We start from the raw sequence: 19841 nt of genomic DNA, 5'->3' as shown, positions 1-19841 counted from the left end.
ACAAATCCAATCATCCCTCCTGACTTAATTTCCATTTTTAGCAGTATTTTAGTTCTTTCTTTTCTTTTAAGACCACAGATTAGACATTATTTGTTTTGTGTGGTCAGCATTTGCTTAATAGACTCCATGTTTAACATTTTCTGTTAAACGTTCTTACATCTCAGACCTTCTCACTTTGTTGCTTTCTTCATGAGTATGTATTTTAGAAATTCATGTAGTAAGGATCTGATGATAAAAGCTCTCCACATTTTATTTGTCTGAAGAACATCTTTATTCAACTCTTGTTCTTGAAATATATTTTTGCTACATTTAGAATGTTAAGTTGGCATTTAATATCTTTCACTGTTTTTATTTCATGTCTGTGATGTCAGCTGTCAATCTGTCATTTGTTTGCAATCTGTTTCCTTCTATATGATTTTAAGATCTCTTTGGCTTCAGTGTTCAGCAGTTTGACTATGATGAATCATGTGTTGACTTCTTTAATGTGTACTGTTTGGGATTCATTGAGCTTCCCAATTCGAAGAGCAATGTCTTCTGCCATTTCTGGAAATCACTAAGCTATTATCCTGAGTGATTTCTCTTTCATTCTTTGTATTTGTTCTTATGTAATTCAGATTGGATGTGTGCTATAGCTTCTACTGGCTGTTTTCTCTTTACCTTTTCTCCCCATTTATATTTCAATTTTTGTCTTTCTGTTCCATTATGAGAAGTTTCTTTACCTCTGTGGTCAAGTTCACCCATTCTCTTTACAGTTGTATCTAATTGGATGTCAAATCTATAAATAAAGTTTCTAATGTAGTTATGTTACATTTTTATTTTTGAGATTTATTTTTTATGTTATCTGGATCTATTTCAGTAGTTTCTTGTGTATTATACTTTCAATTCCCTCTTATTTTTAAAAACATATTAAACATAATTGCTTTATATTCTGTATCTGCTCACTTAAATATCTGCTGTCTTTATAGATCTGATACTGTACTTTATTTCCTTCAGTTAGTTTTCATTCATAGAGCTTATTTTCTCATATGTTTAGTGATTTTTGCTTGTGTCTGTGAGGTCATGTTCTATCAATGCATTATAAATGGGAATTCTTTGAGCCCCAAGTTTTAGAAATCTCTCTCCAGAGTTTTGTGTTTGCTTCTGCTAGCCTAGGACCAATTTAAACCAAAATTTCGGCATATGGCTTTTTAGGCCACACAGATAATGTAAGTTCTGGCCCCAAACCTGCGTGAGTGGGGACTTTTGGTTAGGAATTATTCTGGAGAAACTTTTTTACTCAAGTCACCTGAGCCATCATCAAAACACTGTTTACCTCTGTGAAGTTTACTACTTCCTCGTTCCCATTAAGGTTCTTCTGTTTTCCATTTGTGACTGTTGAGACCCCAAACTGTAGGCCACCAGGGATCAGCATATACCCTCTAAGCAAATTATGCTTCAGTGCTGTCTTACCCCAGTGGGTTCACTTGGCATTGCTGTTGCATGTCTCCATGGAATTCCTTTACGTCCTTGCTAGCTTTGTCTTACTTTGTGTGTGTGTGTGTGTGTGTGTGTGTGTGTGTGTGTGTGTGTATCCAGCATTTTTAGTTGTGTTAAATTGGTAGAGGTTTCTGTCAGCATCTGGTAAGACACATTGCAAAAAAAAAGAAAAACCCATAAACTAATTTAAATGTATTTTACTATAAGAATCAATGAACTCATATACAGCTTATCTCATAAAACTTGCAGCATCTCCATGCAAATTAACTTTTAAATATGCAGTTAATTTCATGTTCCCCAAATCAAAATATATGTACAGTAAGAGAAAAAAATAATTTTGTAATATTGAATAATAGGGATCAGTAATATAAAAATGAAGAAATGTGTAAATGTTCCTTTTGATATCTCTGCAGGAAAGTGTTCAGGATTTAAAAAAGAGAATCATGGTACTTGACTGCCAATTACGAAAATCAGAAATGGCTCGAAAAACTTTTGAGGCATCTACTGAAAAGCTTCTTCATTTTATAGAGGCAAGTTTTTCTGTTCTATTACGTTCATCTTTAAAAAATATATAGGCAACTGGCATATAGATAAATGTTACTGTATTTGGTACCTAGTGAAACATTCTCTAGTCTCAGAGCAGCAATGCTAACTTGTGATCAGATTTAGAACTGCATAGATGTTGAAAAGATTGGCTCACATTTTATAGATTGTTTAGAGAAATAGTTGACACAAGGTAATGTGATTCCAAATATATACTATATTAATGAATAGTTTAATAAAAATCCTGATAATGTATAAACATTATTTGATAGCTATTTACCTTATAAAGAAATGTTTTATAGCTGTTATATTTCTGAGTAAAATTGCATGTTAGTTCAATTGTTTCCCCCACCCCCACGTAATAGAAACATCAGTTTAATCCGTGGACAGAGGAGGTTGTAAATATTAATCAAGAAAAGATCTTTTTTAAAAACTTTCAAACTTATATATCTCCTTCACCATCTTGTTTGTTGCTAGGCAATTCAAGAAGTATTTTCTGATAATTCTACTCCTTTATCAAATTTAAGGTAAGAAAATTTAAGTGCTTTTTGCAGAATATGGGTAGTGATTAAATTCTTCATCTGGTCATTGTGACTCAAATAGTAAAAATCTCTTCAATAGTCCTAAGATGCTGCATAACTCCCATTGGATGCCATCATATGGAAATAGGTGCAAGACCATGTTGTTTTGGGTCCCATCTCTATTAAAGAAATTCCTGGAGGTATTTAGTCAATCATTGTAACCTTGTAATCTAAAATTGTGGTAGGAACCACCTATCCTGTCTTTGTCAAAAATTCTATAAAGATGAGATTAACTTGAAATTCTTTGATTGTCCTGCATATGAATAAAAGTTACTGGTCACAGGTTCACTACTAAAGGTTAGAGTCAACACAGCAGACTAGTTGTTCTGGCAAACAGAATTTTGGAAAACATATTCATGCAATCATTTTCTTTCATTTTCATCTCTCAGTAGATATAAACAAAAGAAATATATTTGGAGAGTATACCTGTATTGTGTCATTATTCATAATACGTTTTGGATTTAAAGTTTCTTACTAGAAGCTGCAAACATACCAATCAAATTTATTTATTTCAAACCACAAGTTTATGGTCATTTTGATACATGATGAAAGACATTTATAAAAGAAAGATTCTTGTTTATGCATTTCCAAAGTAATTTTTTTCTGATCTCATAATAGCTGCCACTAGTCCTAGATACATCTTCTACTTCTAGCAACATACGCTTGCAGAAACAGGTAGACTCAATGAGGTCAGGTGTGGTGGCGCATGCCTGTAATGCGAGTATTTTGGGAGGCTGAGGCAGGAGGATCACTTGAGCCCAGGAGTTTGAGACAAGCAACATAGTGGTACATAGTGGGGCCCCATCTCTACAAAAAAAAAAATAGCCAGATGTGATGGCACATTCCTATATTCCTGGCTACTTGGGAGGCTGAGATAGGAGGATTGTTGGAGCCCAGGAGCTCCAGGAGATTGAGGCTGCAATGAGCTGTGATCATACCACTGCACTCCAGCCGGGGTAACATAGTGACACCCTGCCTCAGAAAATAAATAAATACTCTACCCTTTACTGTGATAACAGCAGCTTAATAAATGAAGATATTTTGGTCCGCATAGCATTTTTTAATTTAGAAGAATATTTATAATTCACTTCTAAACTCATTTTAGTGTAATGTTTTGCTTCTTATGATGAAGGGATCTGACATGTCTTCTTACTCTCCATGCTGCTTATGATACAAGAAAACTCTGTGAATTTCATGATTTTTACTCTCAGTAAAGATCTTAAAATAATCAGTAATCATATTTATTTCTTATATGGGTTAAGTGTGTCACCCACCCTCAGCTTTCCAAGGTCTTAGTTTTACCTTGACTAATAATTCAAAAGTTTTGTTTTAAAAATTAAGGTTAAAATGGCTATGTGAAAGCCAGAGCCTGCCCTTGCCTCAAACTGCTTCATGGAAAAAAAGACGACTTTAAATAGCTACATCAAGCAACATTTCATGATGTCTTAGTAAATTAAACACTAGTAAAATCTGGTGCAGTCATTTCAATATAGCATATCTTCTACATGGATATTGGCCTTGGTCATTCAACACAGAATAAAGGCTATGTATTTGAATTTGAGAATTGATGCTTTTGTTTCACTTTGTGAATTAATATCATTATGCTTAGGAAGATGGACTATAAATAATGACAATTTTGTCATCAGTTTAAAATTTTTTTTTTCAAGTAAGTTTTAGTGTTTTTTTTGAGGAAAACATTTGATTTTTAATTAGATCAGAATGCATTCATTTTAGGTGACATTTGCATTTCTTAGAAGTGATATAAATGCTCTAGGCTGTTTTTGATTCGAGGCAAAAAATGGAATAGTTTAAGAGAGAATTTCAGGAGCAAATACATATATTGAATTTATATTTAATATTACTAGAAGTAATAATAAATGTATTTTAATAAAGTCATGTTTATGTGTTTATTTTGAATTTATATGGAACTAAATAAAATTATATCATATTAGCAAAACAGAAGCACTCACAAAATCAGCCCAACAAATGACTTAGGAGACAGGTCATCCTTCTATTACTTCTTTCTCATACATGAAGTCAACCTAATTTTAAAATATTTCTACTTATTATGTAGTAAATAATTGAAGACAGAAATATTGTTTTATGTGAATTACTTCAATTTTAGTTATGTGAAATAATTTCCTCAGAAATAGAAATATTTTTGTACAAATCTGTAACTAATACAACTTCAGATTTAGTAAAGATAGATGTTATTTATTGTGTAGTGAGTTCAACTTTATTTTACTGCCTTTATAGTGAAAGAAGAGCTGTGTTAGCTTCTCAGACTTCCCTCACACCGCTGGGAAGGAATGGACGTAACATCCCAGCAACGCTGGCGCTTGAGTCTAAGGAACTTGTTAAATCTGTTCGTGCCTTACTTGATATGGATTGTAAGTTGTCTGCATTTTTTCACTTTTAAAAAATAATTTATTTAACAAAAAAACTGAAGTCAGACAGTTGGATTGCATTATAGTGGCTTGCCTACAGCAAAATTGATACCTAATCAATAAAAATCTTGATCTACCAAGATCATAGGAGGAGAATATTTCCTTTATGTAAAGACTCAGAATGGAGCTCTAATTAAGACATGCATTTACATCTACTTCCACCCAAAGTTTCTTTGAAATGGAAGAATAAATGTAAAAATCAATCGGCAGCAGCACTGGAAACTGGAGGAGTGGAATCAGCATTGAGGAACTTGTTGTTAAATAATAATATACCACAGATAGAGTAAGATTAAACGTACAATCCAGCTGAGCAAAAGACCCCAAAACTCAAATATAACAGACAAAACTGCTCAATGAGTTAAGCAGAACCGTGGAAAAAACCCCAGGATCACAGACTGTGAATACTGGAAACAGACTCTGGGGCAGTCAGCAAGGTAGTTAATTAACTGTCTTGGAATAGCTGAACCAGTTCTCTAGTCTTCAGAGCTGCTGGCTCAGGCATATCCTCCTATGCTAGGGCCAGGAGAATACCTCTCTAAAGGAGCTACATGACCTGTCACTAGATACCTCTAGAGTCAGCATTGGGCTAGAAAGAGAAGTAAGGCAATGCTCTAAGTAACTTCCATCATCCCAACAGACAGAGAGATCCTTGGGGAAAACATAAATGACTGGACATTTTCCTCTTTATCTGTGTCTTTGTGTCTCTCCAGACACTTTTGCCTCTTTATGAATTTCAACTCCCTTTTTCTAACTATTTCTTACATACCCTTTATTTTCCTGCAATGAAAATTATAATTTACCTAACTATACCTATAATTTATAAAAATCAATGGCATGCTAATGTACTATAGAGGAGAAATAAGAGGGAGGTGATTTATAATAAAATGATATATATTTCAATAAGTAAATGCTTTAGTACAACTATACTAGGATATATAATGTAGTCATCAGATGCCTGCACCTAAACAGAGAATCACCATAAATGTGGCAACCATGAATGTAGACTGATACAGAAACACTGTATTGTCATTTTAAATAGCATGAGCAGATTGTCATCAGTAATGTTCAAATGATTGTCCAAAATGGTGACCAATGGTAAAGTTCTGAAGAGAAGAAAGTAAAGTCTTCCATCAATTTATATACTAGGTACAAGCCTAGGAAATGTAATGTATATTAAAACTATGCAAAAATATTTGAGGTTTATCTAAAAATGGAATTTTGTTCCAGATTTGAATAATTAAAAACAGATGTTTTACCACCATAAATCTCTAGTAGGGCATTTAAACATTATACAGGACACAGAACAATTCTTTGTTGCACAGGACTGTTGGGTGCATCCTATAATGATAGGATGTTCAGCATTCCTAGTACCCTTTCACTAAATGCCAAAAGTATCCCCAAACCCTATGACAATAGATAATGCCTCACAAATTTCCAAAAATGCCCCCTAGGTGTAATACCATTCTTAGTGGGAACCTCTATTGTTGATCCTTGTTTAAAATATGAACCAACAACCAACAATCACCTAATAATGGTCCAAGGGTGAGAAGAACTACATAACAGGGAGATTGTGAAGAGAGGGAGAAAAAGTCTTTAATTAAATAAACATAATGTAATATTCTAATATTCTGAAGATAGCTATATTATATTCTTGAAATAAAATGGAGTTATTATCCTTAAAGAATCAATAACACATTGCATTCATAACACAGGAAGTAGTTGCATGCAATAAAGCGTTTTTTTTTTTTTTTTCAAGACACGGTCTCGCTCTACTACCCAGGCTGGAGTGCAGTGGCTCAATCTCGGCTCACTGCGACCTCCTCCTCCCCCATCCCCCATCACTCCCACCCCCAGGTTCAGGTGTCTCAGCCTCTCAGGTAGCTGAGACCACAGGTGCACACCACCATGCCTGGCTATTTTTTTATTTTTAGTAGAGACAGGGTCTCTCCATGTTGCCCAGGCCTGGTCTTGAACTCCTGGACTCAAGCAATCCACCCGCCTCAGCCTCCCAAAGTGTTGGAATTACAGCCATGAGCCACCGCACCTGGCCAGTAAAGAGCTTTTAAAAGTATTTTACGTTTCCTTTTTCACTAAATGAAGATATTACTCAAAAAAAGTTGTTTGATTATTAAATAACATAATTTATTTGAAGCACCTACCTATCACATTCCTAGCACAAAAAACATACTCGGGAGTAAGTTTTGAATTGTGGTTGAACTATAGACATAGCACTTTTTAAAAAATAAGCTGTTCCATTTACCATTGCTGCAGAACAAATCAACCCAAAAGTTAATGGCTTAAACCAGCAATTTAGTATTTTCTCTCATGGTCCTGTTGGTTAACTAACTGCACTCAGCTAGGCAGCTCATGTTAGAGCACTGTCCCGTGGTTGCAGTCAAATGTCTGTTGGGGTTGCAATCATCTGATGACTCTACTGGGCTGGACATCTAAGATGGGAGCTCATCTTTGGCTATCAACTGGAACACCTACCTATATTTGGCCTCCCTAGCATGGTGACCTCAAGGTAGTTAAACTTCTTGTGTGGTGGCTCAAGGCTCTAGCATAGGTATTTCAGTGAGCAAGACAAAAGCTGTATCAATTTTTATGACCCAGCCTCAGAAGTCACACAGCCTCACTTTCACCATATTCTGTTCATCAATGCAAATTTGAGGTGATGGGACTTAGACTCCACCCATGTATGGGAAAGTGACAAGATCTCTTTATAGAATAGCATATAGTCAGAAGTTATTATTGTGGCCATCTTTAAAGAATAAAATGTGATACATTTGTATATGTCAAATGCAAGTTAATTTAGTTGGGATGGCTCAGTAAACATTATTACAAGTACCCATTAATATATGGCATATTAGTAGATTAGTGTGTTAGATTTTGGTTGTTTTTCTGTCTCTTTCCTAATGTCACCTTACCTGCTAGTTGTCTTTCTGCTTGCTTCTAACATTCCACCATCCCTCTAGTTTGCCACTTTTAATCTTCCCCATGCTGGGAAATAGATGAAAAGAGAATGAGAGACAGAGAAAGAAAGATGTAAACGTCCATGTTAATTAACTATGAAAATGATGTTTTCAGTACAGTTCTGGGTATTAGATGGCTTGGCTTGGTATGGGGTAACATTCAAAGACCTCTGGGATAAGTTCTGATTTCACAACTGTGATATGGAGGATTGGAAACTATGCCTCTCATAGTGTCTACTCAATTTTCACAATAAGTATATACTTAAAAATTTGTATTACCTAATATGTTTGTAAAAATCAAATTATATGTCAAAAACTCATAAGGGCTAATTATGTGAAGAAATTCTGTGGGTTTTAGGAGGAATGAAAATAATCACTCCTAATGTGTTATGTGTAAGTTCAGAATTTTATATATCAGACATTTTTATGTTGGGGCGGCAACAGTGTAGGGAAACACCTGCATAGACATAGCCCAGTGGACATTAACATCATTAATTTTCATTACCTTGCTAACATTAACTTGAATATCTGTCAAAAATGATGATCCAAAGAAAATATTTGAAATTCAGCAGAACTTATTTCGAAGAAAATTTAAAAATTTCATCTGCACTTTTTTTCCCCCAATGATAGTCAGTAATTTGCATGCTGGTTATAAATTAATTATGCAATCAGGTTTTTAAATTTTTATTTTAATTTTATTTTCAATTGACAAGTAATAATTGTATGTATGCATGGGGTATGTAGTGATATTTTGATACACATAATATATAATAGTCCGATAAGAGTAACTAGCATATCTATCATCTCAAACATTGAGCATTTCCTTGGGTTGGGAACATTAAATATCCTCCTTCTAGCTATTTCAAACTATGTAGTACATGATTGATAACTATACTCATCCTGCACTAGTATAGAGCACTAGAACTTATTCATTCTATCTAGCTGTAATTTTTTATCCTTTAACAAATCTCTCCCTATCCCCTGTTCTCCCCGTCCTTCCAGTCTCTAGTACCCTCTGTTTTACTTTTCACTTCTATGAGATCAACTTTTTTATTCATATGTGGGGACACACACACACACACACACACACACACACACCGTGTTTTCCTTATCCATTCATCTGTTGTTGGACACTAAGATTGATTCCATATATTGGCTATTGTGAATAGTGCTGCAATATACATGGCAGGATGTCTCTTCGATATGCTGACTTTCTTTTCTTTGAATAAATGCCCAGTAGTAGGATTGCTGACTCATATTGTAGTTCTATTTTCGTTTTTTGAGGAACCTTTATACAGTTCTCCATAGTGGCTGTACAAGTTTACATTCCCACCAGTGGTGTACAAGGGTTCCCTTTTCTGTGCATCTTCTCCAGCATTTACTTTGTGTGTTTTCGATAATAGTCATCTTAACTAGGGTGAAATGATAACTCATTGTGGATTTTATTTGCATTTCCCTGCTGATTAGTGATGTTGAGCATTTTTTGTCTATTTGCTGGCCATTTATATGTCTTCTTTTGGGAAATGTCTATTCAGATCATTTGCTCACTTTTTAAATCAGATTGATTGGTTTTTTGCTGTTGATTTTCTGATAGTAGTTTGAGTTTCTTGTGTATTCTGGATATTAATTCCCTGTCAGATGAGTAGTTTGCAAATATTGTCTCCAATTCTATAGGTTATCTTTTCACTCTTGATTATTACCTTTGCTGTGCAGAAGGTCTTTGGTTTGATATAATCTCATTTGTTTATTTTGCTTTTGTTGCCTGTGCTTTTGAGGTCTCATTCATAAAATCTTTTCCCAGACCATTGTCTTGAAGTGTTTCCCCTATTTTTTCTCTTAGTAGTTTCATAGTTTCAGATCTTACATTTAGGTCTTTGCTTCATTTTGAGTTGATTTTTGTATAGGGTGAGATGTCATTCATCTGCATATGGATATCCAGTTTTTCCAGTACCATTTATTGAAGAGACTATCCTTTCCCCAGTGCTTTTGGCACCTTTATCAAAAATCAGTTGGCTGTAAATATGTGGATTAATTTCTGGGTTGTCTATTCTGTTTCATTGGTCTGTGTGTCTGTTTTTAGGCCAGTCCCATGCTGTTTTGATTACTGTAGCTTTGTAGTATATTTTGAAGTCTGGTAGTGTGATGTCTCCAGCTTTGTTCTTTTTGCTCAGGAGTGCTTTGGCTGTTCAGGGTCTCTTGTGGTTCCATCCAAATTTTAGAGTTTTTTCTATTTCCATGAAGAATGTCATTGGTATTTTGATGGGGATTGCATTGAATGTGTAGATTGCTTTGGGTAGTATTGTCGTTTTAACAGTATTATTAATAATTATTCTGATCTGTGAGCATGGGATGTCCTTCCATTTGTTTATAGCCTCTTCAGTTTCTTCCATGTGTATTTTATAGTTTTCCTTATAAAGGTATTGTCTCTTGCAAGGGTTATGCTTTGATGTTTAAAACTAGCAAATCTATGTTGTCCTTTTATTTAGAAATATAATTGCTAATGTTGGCACATTTTGCCAGTACTTTTTATAGGTTTATATGACATAGCTTTTCAAGTTTAATAATTCATATTAAATTCAACTGATTTTCTTTCTCTTTAAGCAGCAGCTTTTTCTGCATGGAAAACAGAAAATTACAAACTACCATGAGGTAGATAATTCAGCCACAACCCCCACCTCGTTTTCTTTCTTTGCCTTGACTATCTGGTTATTTCAAGTTACAATTTGAAATTTTTACTTGAGTAATTGCCTCTACTTTCTTCTTAATATAAGTGTTCTCTAGGATGTTATACTATGGGATTTTCTCAGAAAGCTGAAGGGTAAGGTTTCTTGGCTCTTACAGCTTAAAACCAGTCTCTAAGGAATATCTAGAAGACAATTCTGTCGCCCAGGCTGGAGTGCAGTGATGTGATCCTGGCTCACCGCAAACTCCGCCTCCTGGGTTCAAGCAATTCTCCTGCTTTAGCCTCCTGAGTAACTGGGATTACAGGTGCCTGCCACCATGCCTGGCTATTTTTTGTATTTTTAGTAGAAACAGGGTTTCACCATGTTGGCCAGGCTGGTCTCAAACTCCTGACCTCAAGTGATCCATCTGCCTCGGCCTCCCAAAGTGCTGGGATTACAGGCGTTAGCCACCACGCCAGGCCTAGAAGACAATTCCAAACCTTTCCTGGATTGTGGACTCCATTGGAATCTGATGAAAACCCTCTTCCCAGAAATGTGAGATTACACACATTTTGCATCCATTTTCAGAGTATTTACAAACCCCTACCTAAGACTCTCCCATGTATAAGGAACATGAATGCTTTTCACATCATTGCACACATGGTCATCCCAGCATCACCAGAGTACCTCTAACAGTGGAGAAGTGTGTAAATCATAGAGGCAGGCTGGAAGGAAGCAGCAGTTTTAATACATGTAAACAATGCTCCACAGAATCTCTGATGTTCCTTAGACATGCTCCACAGAGCACCCCAATTGTTCATCCAATTTCACTAGCCAAATTACTTAACATCTAGGTCTGTTTTTGCATATAAAAAGTGGATCTCATAATATCAAAGTGGCAGGATTGAAAGATTAAATAGTACATATAAAATTCCCAAAAGAACCTCTGGTAGGGTAAGATGTTCCCTATATGGATATTGTTGTTGCTGCTGCTGCTGCCACTGCCATGACTACTGCTGGTGCCACATTATTGTTATTTAAAGTAATTAATTTAATTTTACTTTCTCCCTATGGTAGGTATTAAATTATTATTGTCTAAAGCTTCTTTCAACTTGGATACATTTGAAAATATGGTAGATGAGAGCTTTTCATAATATGTATCATTTAATGTTATTATTGATGTTGAGTTAGAATGTAATTGTCACAGGAAACTGTGGCTAAATGTCTTAATCAGCATCTTATCTTTTAGTTGTTTATTGCTAACTGTGAGGAAACTTTTGTCTGTTCTATCATTATTTATAGTGAAACAGTCTGAAAACAGAATAGGCATTTTTATTTAGTGTTGGAATCCCTGGAGATGCTTCTATTGATCTCCTTATGTTTACGTGTTCTATATCAGTATAATGCCTTTGTGTAGTTTTTATTCGAAATAAAATAGTTTTGAACTACATGTTCAGAACTGCAATTTCTGTTTAACTGACATATAGATTGACAAAATGGTTATGTAACAAAAGAGGCAGTTCTATCATTAAAAATACATAATAAGAAAAAGTCTGGCCAGATAAGCCAAATGAGGTCTTTAATAAAAAGAGAATATATTGACTTCTTGTTAAATTGGCAGCATAATCACAGGCCTCTAACTACCTTCCTTCAGGCCTCATGGAAATGATAACTAGAATACAAAATAGGGCAAAAATCTTCAAAAGCACTAGCAGTTACAGGTGAATCCTAAAAACTTTTTAATATAGGAGAGGCAGGACCACATGGAAGGAAAGCAGGAAGAGTCAACCTGTTACTCCCACTGCTAAACAACAGTAACGATTGTGGGAATAACTGGCTGGCAGGAACCCTGGCAGGAGGACACTCTTAATATGTTCTGAGTTGAAGGAGTAATGAATAAAGTCAAAGACAGGCTGGGGGTAGGGGACAGATGATCTCTTTTCACTCTTTTTTATCTTAGTGAGTCAATGGCATTTGTTGAAATCCTCAGGTTCACACAGATTATTTGTCAAGCAGAAGGCCAACTGGGGCTTGATCCTTTAGAAAGCGGAGATACACTTTAGATCTGACAGACACGGGGGCATACAGGAAGCTTTAAGTGTAACAGGAGCTGTCACGACAGCTTCAGCACCAAAAGCCACATCGCTCTGCACAGCCACCTCTTGTTCTAAGTCACTTTTCACCCCACTCAGACTGCTGAGTCATCCTTAAACTCACAATGCAAGGGTACATTTCACCCAGAGGTTTGAGAGGGTAATTCCAACAACAATTTGGTCAAATTTTAGGGCAATCAAAGGGTCTACACATTCTTTAAAAGGTCAAAAACCAGTTCTGCGTAGAGAGTTCTCTAAATTCAAGCTTTTATGAATAAAAATGTATGACATATATAATGTGTATATATACACACACATCTCATTCAAGCTATTCGAGCTCTTATAAACAAATGCATACATATACATATTAATATATGATTATGAAAAAGTCCACAGTATTAAAGCCAGGAAATATAGCCATCAAGATTCACAATGGATTTCAGGATCAAGATAGAAGAGGGATCTCATGCTAAAACCTTCCCATTCTGGTCTTACACATAGAAATGACATTTTAAATTGTGTGTGTGTGTGTGTGTGTGTGTGTGTGTGTGTGTGTGTGTTTAGATAAAAAACAAGAAAGGAATATCACCTTGCGTCAGAAACAATATGAAACTATCATGATAAGTAGGATTTTAAGCTTCAGAGATTTCACAGAATTGAGATCAGCAGTTGGAGCTAAGGTTTCTACACCCATGAGGCCCTAAATGATGCCTAAGCAAAGGAAGCAAGGGGCAGGAATCCTTCTGTAGAGAATATACTTTGTTTTCTTAAATTGCTTATATATTAGGCATTTAAAAAAATCCCTCCAGTTTAGGAGCCATCTGGGCCTGCCACTAATTAAAGTTGAAAGTAAACATTCCATCCACTACAGGTGGGGAATATAAATTGGCATGAGACATACTTGGGAATCAGTTTTGCAGTATATATCAAGAGCTTTTTAAATATCCATTTGGAAGGTTTTTGTGAAAGTTAAAATGTTTTTAATGGTCATATGTTCTCACTCAATAACCCCACCTCCCACCTGTTACTATTTGCAAAAAAGATGTGTATAAGTATATACATGTGCTTTTATTACTGCATTTCTTATACGGATTGAACATCCCAAATCTGAAATCCCAAATTTGAAATGCCCCAAAATCCAAAACTTTTGAGTGCAGATATGGCCCCAGAAGTGGAAAAATTCACACCTGACCTCATATGATGGGTTGTAGTCAAAACGCGGGAGCATAACACAGTTTATTCAGCGTCCCCAAGAGAAAAAAAACTAACAAAATGAAACAAAACACCCTCCCAGCCCACTTCAGCTTTGATATATTTTTTTCTGAGCAAGCATGATGGTGATGCCAGACAACCACAGATTGTCCACATGGTTGACCAGAATAGTGACACCTTTGCTTTCTGATGGTTCAATGTTTACAAATTTGGTTCATGCACACAATTGTTACAAATATTCTATAAAAGCTGTGTAAAAGGTGCTTATGAAACAAATGAATTTTATGTTTTAGTGTTGGGTCCCATTCCTAAGATACCTCATTATGTATATGCAAATATTCCAAAATCCTAAATACTTCTGGTCCAAGCATTTCAGATGAGGGGTACTCAACCTGTAATATCAAAAATATGGATGTTACCATTATTCTAACGGAACTCACTCAGGAATGGAAAACCAAACATCCTTATCTTTTCACTTATTAGTGGGAGCTAAGACATGAGGACGCAAAGACATAAGAATGACACAATGGACTCTGGGGACTTAGTGGGAAGGATGGGAGGGGGTTAAGAGATAAAAGACTACACATTAGGTGCAGTGTACACTGTTCGAGTGATGGCTGCACCAAAACCTCAGAAATCACACCTAAAGAACTTATCCATGTAACCAAACACCCTGTTCCCCCAAAATTATTGAAATAATAACAATAAATAAATAAATGAAATACATAACATTTTGAAAATATTTCTATTAACAGTAAAAAAGTCCTAATTTCTCTCAGTAAAGAAAGATCATGATTTTGTATTTTATTAACAACAGTGTAATTTAGTATGTTTCATTACTCTGAAAAATCTTTAGCATATTATTTTAGGCAACAAAAGAAATGAATGTTCAACTTTTACAGGTTGGTTCAATATCTTTGTTATTTTTACTCAACCAATTGAAAATAAGACTGTCAAGCGGTGACCATCTGATTGCATATATTTGTCTGTGCGAGCCTCCTGCATCACTTCAGGTGTTCTATCTGAAATCAGCAATATATTAACTTTTAAGAAGAATGTGAGTAGTAGCTGCCTTTTTTTGTTACATCTGAAGCTAATTAGAAGTTACGTAAGCAGATCAGAAAAGGTTTTCTGAGAAAAAAGGGAAAAGCAGTACTGTAACATTTTAAAGGCCTTGGATGGGATTTGTCTTTTAAATTCTTCCCTTCTTTACGAGCTAAAGCTCAGACTTGATATGGCATCTTCTCATTCTACTTCTTCTGGACCTCAGACATTCATCATTCTTTGCCTCATTTCTCACTCTATCGCCCAGGCTGGAATGCAGTGGCACAATCTCGGCTCACTGCAACCTCTACCTCCTGGGTTCAAGGGACCAGGAGCCTCAGCCTCCCGAGTAGCTGGGATTACAGGTGTGTTCCACCATGCCCAGCTAAGTTTTGTATTTTTAGTAGAGACGGGTTTTGCCATGTTGGCCAAGCTGGTCTTGAACTCCAGGCCACAAGTGATCTGCCCGCCTCGGCCTCCCAAAGTGCTGGGATAATAGGCCTGAGCCACTGTGCCCAGCCAAAACTCTGTTTCTTTAATGAAAGTCAGCTATACTATTAATATTTAGAATGGACATTATGGTATTTTCCTGTACACAAAGTAATTATGCTATTTTGTGTCCTAGAATTGGGATGATGTTCCAAGCATTAGATAATAGCTTATGTGATTCTGTCATTTGAGATAAATTTTACCTGTTTTTGTAAAACAGACCTGTTGTCTGCTGACTTGATTATTCAAAGCCAGATAATAACCACAACAAATATTTGTGGCACTTTGCCATTCAAGGAAATGGCTAACTCACATATTCTCCTGTGTTGTTTCAAACTGAAAGTAGGTCACTGCTGTAAGGTTCCATTAAGAAAATATATCAAATTTAATCTTGGGTGATTGAACTTTAAGTTGGCAAAATATTGCCAGCAACAAGAGAAATAATTCTTTTCCTGGTACAATTTTATTTCCAGAAAAAATGAGTTAAAGAGAAAAACATATCACTTAAGAAAAGGTAATGATTTACATTCATTATTTCATTCCTTCCAGAACTAGTTGTTGAGTATCTACAATGGGCCAGACCCTAGGATAACAACACAAACAAGGCCCTTGCTATCAAGCTGCTTGGTAAATTGTAGTAGGCAGAGATGGACAAGCAAGTTAACAAATAAATTTTAAAAAGTAATTGTAGACAGTGATGAGTGTTATGCGTATAATGAAACCAGATGACGTATTAGGAAAGATGAGTAAGTGGGGATGCTACATTAGATTAATTGACAAATAAGTCGGCTTTGAAGAGGTTAACATTGCATCCCAGACTCAGCCGGCAACAAAAACTATGGGAAGGACCTTTCAGGCCCAGTACAAAAGCTGTGAGATAGGAACAAACTTGACATATTTGAGGGACAGGGAGAAAAAAAAAAAGCCAGTGTGTCTTATACGTATGAGCAAGCAGGAGAGTAGCACGAGATAAGGGTGGATGTATAGCAAGAAGCCAGATAATACAAGGCTTTGAACACCATACTAAGGAGTTTGGATTTTATTTTAAGTGTCATAGGAAGGCAGAAGGAGTGACATGATATGGTCTACATTTTAAAAGATCCTTTGGGTGTTTATTTAAAACTGGGCTCTAAGAGTAGCAAGAGTGAAGAAAGCAGGAAGACTAGTTGGCTATTGCAGGGATTGAGGTGGGAGATGGTGGTAACTTGGGCTCGGTTTGAAGTAACAGCTAACAAATATTTATTTTTTAAAAAGGATTAGTAATGTGTCAGCATGTTTAACTTTTTGGAACACCTGAAATTCGGTATTAATTTTTAAACTTCCCTATTCATGTGCACATTGGTTCAATGAGTAAACAAAAGTCCGGTAGCACAGACAGATCTGCTGTCATCTTGGATCTTAGACTACTCCATGTTTTTCTATTGTGCCTTTTCTGCACTAATCAACTATTGGGTATTTGCTTTTTTCGTCAAACAAATTCCTAAAAAAGTGCCGAAATTATTTAATGCCACCAGATACATAGCAGCAATCTACTAATCTCTGTTGGTACACAGGAAGCAAACATAGACAGTTCTTCACTCATAGAAATCAGGAAGCCATGATATTTCTAGTGTTTAACATACAAAAACGAATATCTAGTGTGAATCAATCCCAAAGCTCCCATATATTGTGGGTTTTCACAGAAGATCATTTCCAAGAAACTATTTCAGATATATACTTTAATCACATACACTACTGATAGCCTTAAGATATGAAGGCACAGCTAGACAAGCAAGACTTAATTCCCACTACAGGCAGGACTATAGTAGTTGTCAAGGGGATTCCAGGATGTAGACTATCTAGTATTTAATCAAGTAAAATCTATATACCTTACTACTAACGTGTGAACAGTCTATCACATAAAATGGTTACAAGCACAAAGGCCGAAAAAATGCAAGGACTGCTTCTAAGATTCTAGAAGGCATCAGTGGTAAAATAGAGTCAATTATCACTTTTTGAAAAGATGAAACTCTGATTCTTTTCACAATTAGAACTGACTATAATGATAGAATGCCTAAAGTATAGTGCATGTTTCAATCCTATAACTGGACAGACAAAACGTAAATGATGCCGGTAAGAAACATCTTCCCTCAAGGCCTGAAAATCTCCTCATCCAAACTGAATGCATTATTTTGGGTTAGTGGAATAGGTATTTTCCAGAGTTCACATGAGGACAAAATATTAACAGCTCATCTCAGAAAAGGCGGCAGTACTAAAATCTGTGCAGTAAGAGCTTTCATAATTATTTGTCATGATAAAATAGTTCAGTTTGGATCCAGAAGTTCAGTTCTTGCCTTCAACAACAGAGTATTAATATTACTGTTACAGATAATATTTTAAAAAATAATAACATTGACACAAAAGGTTTTAAATTTTTATCAGTTTTGCACTTCTGAAGTTCTGTTTTACATTAATATGTCCTCACAGCAACCCTGTGAGAGAGACATTATTCTTTTTAGTTTAAAAGATATGGAAAGATCAAAGCTCATAGAACTTAATGATTTGCTTGTCACAAGTTTGGAAAGGACAATGTGAGAATCCTAATTCAGGTCTTCTAATTCTCAGTCCAGGGTTCCTAATAAATCCTGTGAGTCTCATAGGAATGTAGTTAAGACATTATGTCACAATTGAACTGGTAATTATTTTTTTGTCTTTTAAAGAATATAAAATAGCATGGTGTGTTAAAATTGATGGCACCTTAGATTTGGTGAAATATGTTGACCTCTCTGAGTATTCGCTTCCTGTCTCTGAAGTCAGGGTACAGTCTGCATAGGGTTGTCTCAAGGATTAAGTGACCTACTATGAAAGTGCTTTGCTCTGTAACTATAGGTTTATAGGGGTTTTGTGTGTTTGGGTATTGTTTTGTTTTGTTTTTTTAGACAAGGTCTCATGCTGTTGCCCATGCTGGAGTGCAGTGGTGTGATCACAGCTCACTGCAGCCTCAACCTTCCTGGCTCAAGTGATCCTCCCACCTCAGCCTCCTGAGTAGCTGGGACTATAGGCACACACCACCACACCCAGATAATTTTTGGAATTTTTTGTAAAATGAGATTTTGCCATGTTGTCCAGGCTAGAGTTTATGTTTTAGAGTTCAATTTGTATTTCAATTAGAATCATTAAATAAAATACACTTCATCTTACCTAATTTTCATGACTTACAAGTATTCAGGATAAAGCAATAGATTGCATTGCCTCAAGAAGCTTTTTCAGTCTGCTATAAGATATCTCCCTCACTGATAACATTGATCTTCTCAGGAGATAGGATAGGGAGATTATCTGTTTTTTATTAGAAACTTTTATATGGCTTTTTTTTTTTTTTTTAAGAGCAAGCATTTGTTACTGCTGCATTTTAAAGCTTATTTTTTAAGTAAAAGAATTTTTAAGCATCATGGAGATCTCACAGTAAGAAACAAAAGCTCTCTTTGGGGCTATTTGCATAACAATACGTAAAGAGGGAATAATAAATGTGCCTAGGTAAAGATCTTAAAACTGGGGATGCACTCCTCCATAAAGTGAGCTTAAACCTCCAGACAGAGTTAACAGCTCTTTGCTCAAACCTGTATTATTGCTCTTTTCATATTGCTTTGTAATTATCTGTTTGTATGTTTTTCTTCTCACTTAATTTTGTCCTAAACTGCTTTGCATCTTTAGTGACAAGCACAGTGCTGACCTCATAATAAGTGAATAATAAATCTTTGTTGAATGACAAAAAAAAATGAAGATGTAAAGTCAACAACTGAATCTTTAATAGTTTTTTTTTTTCTGAAAATATGTGACCTTTTCCAACCGGCATTATTGATAAAAAATTATAAAGCAATTAGTTCTTGGGACTACACAGTGCTATTTGTGTTTCCCATTTCTTTTATAATAACTCCAGAATTCTAATGAAAGTGAAAGTCGAAAGTAGAATAGGAAAAATATTCAGAGTGAGAAAACTTGCTTCTTAGCCAAGTTATTTTACAACCTTAAATAAATTATTGAACCTCACTTTTGCCCCATTTATAAAATGGGAAAAATGATGTATTTGTCTCTAAGCATTATAGGATAAAAATGAAGTAACATTTGTAAAAAATTGCCTGTAGTTTTTACTACAGATAAATAAAATAAATTAGTTCACACCCTAATTCTATTTTTATCCAAAAAGTAGATTCATTTTTACTTGTAGAGAAGCAGAGTAGTGAAAAGATCATATGCTATAAAGTTCAAATGCCAGCTCTATGGCATAATAGATTTGGCTTTGAGAATTCTATAAGCTAGCTGAGTCTCATTTTTTTTTTCATCT

General features: G+C 35.4%; 1 protein-coding gene across 8 annotated transcripts in view; it reads left to right on the top strand.

The window, feature by feature from the left end:
• STXBP4 (syntaxin binding protein 4) overlaps window positions 1-19841 on the top strand; it is a 206661-nt gene that overhangs the window by 109728 nt on the left and 77092 nt on the right. For 6 of the 8 annotated variants that reach the window (XR_007720370.1, XR_007720371.1, XM_050764696.1 and 3 more), the window contains 3 exons: window positions 1890-2006; window positions 2497-2546; window positions 4857-4990. Coding sequence is in view for 5 of the 8 variants with exons in the window: in XM_050764696.1 (XP_050620653.1) it covers window positions 1890-2006; window positions 2497-2546; window positions 4857-4990 (301 nt within the window). In the remaining 3 variants the exon portion in view is untranslated. Of the gene's footprint in view, window positions 1-1889; window positions 2007-2496; window positions 2547-4856; window positions 4991-14889; window positions 19838-19841 lie in introns of those variants that run through there. The other 2 variants (XR_007720369.1, XM_050764695.1) reach the window with 2 other exon arrangements.

This window comes from Macaca thibetana, chromosome 16 (assembly GCF_024542745.1).
Source record: "Macaca thibetana thibetana isolate TM-01 chromosome 16, ASM2454274v1, whole genome shotgun sequence".
NCBI lineage: Eukaryota > Metazoa > Chordata > Mammalia > Primates > Cercopithecidae > Macaca > Macaca thibetana.
Note: the sequence above shows the minus strand (reverse complement) of the source record. Positions and strands in the feature narration are given on the sequence as shown.